Source organism: Drosophila navojoa, chromosome 5 (genome assembly GCF_054131105.1).
Source record: "Drosophila navojoa isolate 15081-1374.11 chromosome 5, UAZ_NAV_1.0, whole genome shotgun sequence".
NCBI classification, from domain to species: Eukaryota; Metazoa; Arthropoda; class Insecta; order Diptera; family Drosophilidae; genus Drosophila; species Drosophila navojoa.
The window spans coordinates 7,343,058-7,350,046 of NC_142893.1; the positions used below are offsets into that span (position 1 = coordinate 7,343,058).

At 33.0% G+C, this 6,989-nt stretch overlaps 1 protein-coding gene and 1 long non-coding RNA gene across 6 annotated transcripts in view; one reads left to right on the forward strand and one right to left on the reverse strand.

The window, feature by feature from the left end:
* Window positions 1-419: 419 nt before the first annotated feature.
* The window catches only part of Galphao (G protein alpha o subunit), a 38,066-nt gene continuing 31,496 nt past the window's right edge, over window positions 420-6,989 (reverse strand). For all 5 annotated transcript variants that reach the window (XM_018103808.3, XM_089261312.1, XM_089261313.1 and 2 more), the window contains 4 exons: window positions 3,734-3,862; window positions 3,128-3,257; window positions 2,902-3,055; window positions 420-2,823 (listed from right to left, as the gene is read on the reverse strand). In XM_018103808.3, the coding sequence (XP_017959297.1) occupies window positions 2,636-2,823; window positions 2,902-3,055; window positions 3,128-3,257; window positions 3,734-3,862 (601 nt within the window). In that variant the 3' untranslated portion in view covers window positions 420-2,635. The remainder of the gene's footprint in view (window positions 2,824-2,901; window positions 3,056-3,127; window positions 3,258-3,733; window positions 3,863-6,989) is intronic.
* Window positions 5,843-6,515, forward strand: LOC149090993 (uncharacterized). Its single transcript, XR_016196960.1, has 2 exons — window positions 5,843-6,179; window positions 6,283-6,515. It is a non-coding gene; the product is annotated as an uncharacterized LOC149090993 (long non-coding RNA).

Sequence of the window (6,989 nt, forward strand, 5' to 3'; positions counted from 1 at the left end):
TTGCTGTTTGTTTTGTTTTTGAATAAATAGTTTTTATTTGAAAATGATTTTTTTTTAATATATTTTATTATTTTTTTTTTTTGTATTTTGGTAGAATTTTACAAGTTGAATGGAAAATACATACGATAAATATTACAGTGTTTGTTGTGGTTGTGGTTTTTATTTTGTTTTTGTATTTGGATAGGTAGTTGTAAGGAGTGTTATGCTTAGAAAACTGCTCATAATATGGCATCCAACTACAAAAGTATCTGACAGATACACAAGTATCTGCAACTTTTGCTTAGTCGATACACTGGTTAATTGTTTCAAGGTTTCAGTTTTTGATTGATGAGTTATTGTGGTGAAGCAAAAATGTTTTCCAAATGTTAAATGATATTTGTATTTTGCTAATAAACTTACTAAATTGTTTTGTTTCTTGGTTTTTCTTTTTTTAAGTTGCATGTTGCATGTGTGTTTTACATAAATAAGGCTTAAAAACTATAAAACATAAATGGATTTCGCATAGAGCAAGAGCACAAAGATTGCATAAATCATACTAGTGTATTTATATATATATAATTAATGAGAGGAGAATGGGAAGGAAAAAGAAATACGGAAGGTGGAGTTAAGTTAAGATAAAACTGGGATAGAGAGCGACTGTATAATGTACAAAAATACTATAAAATAACAATTATAAATTCATTGTGTAAACCCAAAATGCACAATCATAGATACATCAAAGAAGTTGCATAAGCATATGCATATACATAAATACATTAATAAGTGTATATAAATAAGTCTAAACAAAATTAACAGCTGCAACTGCACAGTGTTAAATGCCATTCACTAAATACAATAAATGTTACAATTAATATTATTATTATTATTATTATTATTATTATTATTATTATATATAGTATGTATATGCTTTATAAATATTACATACAATGCGTTTTACAATGAACCGTTTTCTATTTCGAGATTTGTTGCCTCCCGTTTCCTTGCTATTTCCCAGTTTCTATTGCGAGTTTCTCTGTATTTTTATTTCTTTTCTATTCTTTTGTTTTGAATTGCGAATTGCATTTTATATAAGTTACAAACGTATGTGGCTTTATAAATGCAACAAAATTATATTAATTACAATAAATTAGTGTACAAAAATTAAACTTAGTTTGTGTGTGTGTGTGTGTGTGAGTGTGTGTGCGTGATGTGTTTATTTGTGTTTGTGCGTGCGATTTGTAGCTGCTTCAGCTCTTTACTCGATTCTCGATTTCCGATTCCCGATCCCCTTTCTAAATGCATGGGCATGGCATATACGTTTACGTATGCTATATATACACACACACACATGCAAAATTTTTAACAAATTACAATTTACATCGATCTATATAATCAATCGAATTATGGCTGGCTGACTGCAACAACGATCGCAATTTTGATAGTAAATACAAATAGATTTTAGAGAGTTTTCCTTACAGTTTTTGTCCGTTTATCAATTTCTTCTTCTTCTTTTAAATTAGGCCTTAGATATTAGATTTGTTATGCTTGTTTTTCGTTTTAAATTGTTTCCTCTTTTCTTTTTGGTTTGTTCATTTGCTTTATCATTACGTTATGCTTTAAATATTATTTGTAAATCTTTTTTTTTTTGTATTTTTTTCTCAATTTATTTTAATAATATTTATACGCATTCTGCTAATTCATTGCCCAAGGATTTGTTTTTTGTTTCATTCTTATTTTTTTTGTGTTTTTTGTTTTTGTATTTTTCAATTTGCGCTGAGAGTTTGTAAACTTTGAACTTAAGCCTAAACAAGCATGAGAAATGCAGCGTTGATGGCATGAATAATTTCAAAGAGATTGCAACAGGAAACATTTAATATATATAATATAATATTTATATACTTAGATGCCGGTATACATACATATGTATATTTATATATATATTTCTGTATATATACTTCAATTCTTTACTTTTCATTTGGTTTAAGTTTTTTTGTGTTTTCATCATCGTCATCATTATCATCATCCTCTTCCTCTTCCTCGTCCTCTTTCTTTGTTTAATAAATACACGAGAAACTAAACTACACATAAATTATGAAATTCTATAAAATTATTCAGACCAAACAACAACTACATATTATGCATTAATGCTTGTGTGTATGTGGGTGTGTGTGTGTGTTTATGTTTGTGCGTCTGTGTGTACGTTTGACTGTTTGTGTGTGCGTTTCATGTCATACATGTTGCAAATGTTATGCAAATATAGGAAATGCTTGAATATTTCTGTTCTCTTCGACAACTCTTTCCTCTTTTAGTCAACTAAATTTCTCATCATATATTAAGCATATGCGCTTTCTCTCTCTCTCTCTCTCTCTTTGTTTATGTTGGTGTTGCAACAAATAAAAGTTCTTTGGGCTTTGGTTTCTGCTTAGTACGTGTGTGTTTGTGTGTTTGTATTTGTATGTGTTGTGTTGGTTCTATCATCATTTGCTTTTTTGATCAATGCTGGTGGGTTGTTGTGCTCCCGCGCTGTAATTTGTTGTTGTTGTTTTCATATATCATTATCATTATTATTATTATTATTATTTTAACTTGTTTTATTTTTAATTCATTTTATTTTTGTAATACCGTAACGGTTCCCGTTTAGCCCCGCCATCACGTCTTAGTACAGGCCACAGCCGCGCAAATTGTTTGCTATGATGACATCGGTAACAGCATCAAATACAAACTGAATGTTGTTGGTATCTGTGGCGCACGTCATGTGGCAGTAGATTTCTTTCGAGGTTGATTTGTTTTTCGCTTCGAACTGAGCCTGAATGTAGGCAGCCGCCTCGCCATACTCCTGACCGCCTACAAGCCAAACGAAAATTAATAATAATTAATATCAGAATTCTCATTCGTTCCTTCCCTCCCATCTCAGTTACTCACCTGTGTATTCGGGAAAGCAAATTGTCAGCGGACTCTTGCGTATCTTCTCCTCGAACAGATCCTTCTTGTTCAGGAACAATATAATCGAGGTATCCGTAAACCATTTGTTGTTGCAAATGGAATCAAACAGCTTCAGCGACTCTTGCATGCGGTTCTGCAGTGGGTAAGAGAATGATTTGTTATTTTTAATTATTTTAGTCTTATAGTTGAGCGCGTTTGTAGTTACCGTAGTTTCGTCCTCATGCAAGACCTGATCGTATTCGGACATGGCAACGCAGAAAATAATCGCTGTCACATCCTCAAAGCAATGTATCCATTTCTTGCGCTCAGATCGCTGGCCGCCCACATCAAACAATCTAGAAAAGATATAATGGCGATTTTTTTATTGAGAAGTAACAGAGTTTTACTGCTAAAGTCCATCTTATTCTCATGAATACTATCCATAATGATAACCTACTCTTAATAGTTTAATGTGATTAAAAAGCTTCTTTTCTCCTGCTTCTCCTTTCTATTCATCAAAACATTTTTCTCAATGCTCTATATACATATATGGTTTATGTGTTATATTTTCTATTCATTCAGATAGCATTCTTTTTCATAATATACAGTCGAGTCCCGACAATTCGAAATGGCTAGCGAAAAAGTATTTTTTTCTATTTACACTAAACTAAAAATTATCGAGAATTATCGAGTTTTCGATATTTTTTAAGGGGATGGAATGTGTTTCATGATTTATCTCGATTTTCTATGTTTAGCGGTTTACATATTATCGAGACTACGATATTATAATATTATATTTATCTAGTAAATTTGAATTTGTTGTTCAACTTACTTGAAGTTGAGATTTTTGAAGGAGAAATGAACCTCGACAATGCCGGTGGTCTTGACTCGGGTGCGCAAGATGTCCTGCTCGGTAGGCTGATAGTCCTTGGCGCCTAACCGATCCAAATCGTCCAGGAAACTGCAAAGAGCAAACAGACAGCGGTCATTAGTAAGGGCTGTTACGCCATTTTGATGGGTAGGTTGGGCAAGGGGCAATGGGGTGGTGGGGCAGGCTCAAGTGTTTGACTAGCTGCAGCTGGTGGCGGGGCAAACACACACACACGCACACACACACACACAGAGGCAATTTGAGGGCGCAGGCGAAGCGCTGTGCAAACAATTAAAATGTAGCAAAAATGTAGGCGCTGCCAAGTGGCGGCACACGCATAGATACAAATGTATCTGACAGATACAAATGTGAGCAAAGAGACACAGATAGATATATAGACAGTCTCGCAATCTTTGTTGGCGGCCACATAATTAGCTTGATTTGTGACTCTCAATCAGTCAAAGGTTGCGTGTTCAACAAGTGGGTCAGCTCCAAATAGAAATTAGAAAAGAAAAAAAATATATACATACATATGATACAACATAAAGTGAAATGTGGCAGCAGAAGTCGAAGTCCGACTTCGGCTATGCCAGCGAGTCCAGATCTTGGCCGTAATTGCGGCGACGCACGCAATAAATTGCCAAAAAAAAAAAAAAAAAACACACACACAAAACAAAAGCAAACTAAATGCAGGTGTTTGGCGCAGGTAAACCGAAAAGCCCAGTTGTCTAAGGTCTTTTTAGATGGGTCGTAAATAAGTTTTTCATTTCTTGCTCTTGTGCGTTTTGTCTTCTATGAATCTTATTGTTATTGTGGCAATTACAACTGCTTTTGTGGCCAACTCGGTTGCTTGTGTATTTTTTGATTAACGCGACTTGCTCAACTTTGTAGTTGTTGTTGTTGTTGTTGCTTCTTTTAGTGGACCCCATTGATCATAGTGGAACAAAGTCTGGCAACGCTGTCGCAAATGCAACAGCCAAGGATGGCCGGGGGAAAATTAGCCAAGTCACGCTTGCCATGCTCCAAATATGTTTGCCATAACCGCAACATCGGCCACACGACCGACCCATTCAAGCGGAAAACTTTACTGCATAATACTCTAAATAAACCTATATATAGTATATATGTATGTATGTTTACTGTGCATGCCCAGACGTAAGCCTTAGAGGCACTGTAAACATTTGTTACATTTATATGGCACACGCTAATCAAAACTTATTCACAATTTTCACTCTTCGATGATCGGCGAACGCTCGAGTCTTATCTACGTAATGCCTTCGGTCTATATACATATATATTGCATCATGCGCCATTCAGTTAGCACTTACTGTAGCCACAGAGAAAGAGAGAGAGAGAGAGAGGGGGAGCCTGAGAGAGAGTGAGAGTGAAGCACATAATAAAAAGTTTCTGGCTTCACCAGAGAAGAAGAAAAAAGCCTGCGACCAAAAGTTAAAAAGGTCAAAAAATAGAAACTGGCTGTAAATAATGTTTGCATAGGTCTAAAATGTATAACCATTCTAAATTGATTAACCTCGGGCTGCTTTTTAACGAGCCCTGCATAGCAGAGCAAATGAAACTGTATTTTTAGTTGTTTTCATTAAATTATTTTTGCTTTTGTTTGCTCAACTTTGTTTGTCTTCACTTTTCAATTTGAACTCCATTATTTATGCCAAACAATTTAAAATTAGCTCAAAATAATGATATTATTTTATCTATCATTTTTAAATATTTTTTAAATGTAACTATACAGTAAAAAATATATTTAATGTCAATTTTGGTCAATTCCCTAAAATAATATTTAATAATATTAAAATGAAATAATTGTTTATTTATTATATATTTTATTATAATTAATTTCTTAAGATAATATTGAAATAAAATAATCGTTTATTTATTATATATTTTATTATATATTATTATATATATTTTATAGTTTATTTTGATTATTTATTTCTAACATTTTTATTAGTTGTTCTCCTTGATATATTTTTGAGTTTTTAATAAATTAGTTTAATCAGCCGCATAGTATAAATTCTCTACAAATATATTTTAAATGTATTTTATTTTTTATTCAATTTAAATAACATAATCCAAGCAAATGGCAGTAAAAAAAACGAGTTTACTATTTATGATGCTGAAATTCTCGCCTTGACAAAAAGGCAGCCAACTGTTAAGGGTACTTAATATGCTTTATGGCTGAGTGCATTAAGTAAATTTCTTATGCAATTTCCAGGGGGAGATGGCAGATGGGAAAACGACAGAGACAGATAGGCTGCATAAACGCATCGTTAGTCTTCATGCAAATTTCTGTATTTGTATATTTCGATTTATTTTCATTTTCATTTTATTGCTCATTTTAGGCAATTTCCTAATGCCGCCCGACATTTGGGCCTACACGAAATTAAAAGTAAATAAAAGTAGATAAAACACTGATCAAATTGATTAAAATGATTTAAAGCGCGTAAATAACCGTTACGAACTAATGTTGGAAACAAACTTTTGCTTTTTAGTCAGATTGATTAGCGGCTAACACTTTCAGTTTCAAATGGTCAGCGAAGAAGAAAGAGCCAGCCGAAAGATAGAGCGCGAGCGAGAGAGGGAGAGGCAAAGAGGAAGAGAGCAGCAGAGAGAGAGCGAGAGAGACATGACAATTAGCGGGCGTATCTTAACAATAAAACCAACAGTGGAAGCCGAAATTAAAAAAAAAAAGGCTGAAATCACGAAACTGCTAAGAGTCGAGTGCTCTGATACCCTGTCTGTGAATGGCAGCCAAGAGAGTTGTTAAACATCAATTTATATATTCAAAAGGTAATTAATTTGATTGATAATATTAAATTTGATATATAGCGAGCATTCTATATTTTAATTTATATATATTTTGCAAGCTTTAGATAGAGTATTTGTTGACTATAACTAAGCAATAAATTAGCAAATTTCAATACACTCAATGTCAGTTTAGGTATTTGAAGAACTTACAGAGAAGTTCTAACCATATTATTTGCCATCGGCTATCGCCTTAGTCTAGCTGCTCTTTCTGGTTAATTGTTGATTTAATAGTAAACAAATATATGACATAACCCCTGCAAATTTCCAAGAATATTTAACAAAAATATTCAAATAAAGCAGAAGCTGTTTAATATATATTTGCTATTATTTAATAATTTAACCGTTGTGTATATCTAGCATCAAGGCCGCCATATGAATTATATTTAAATAT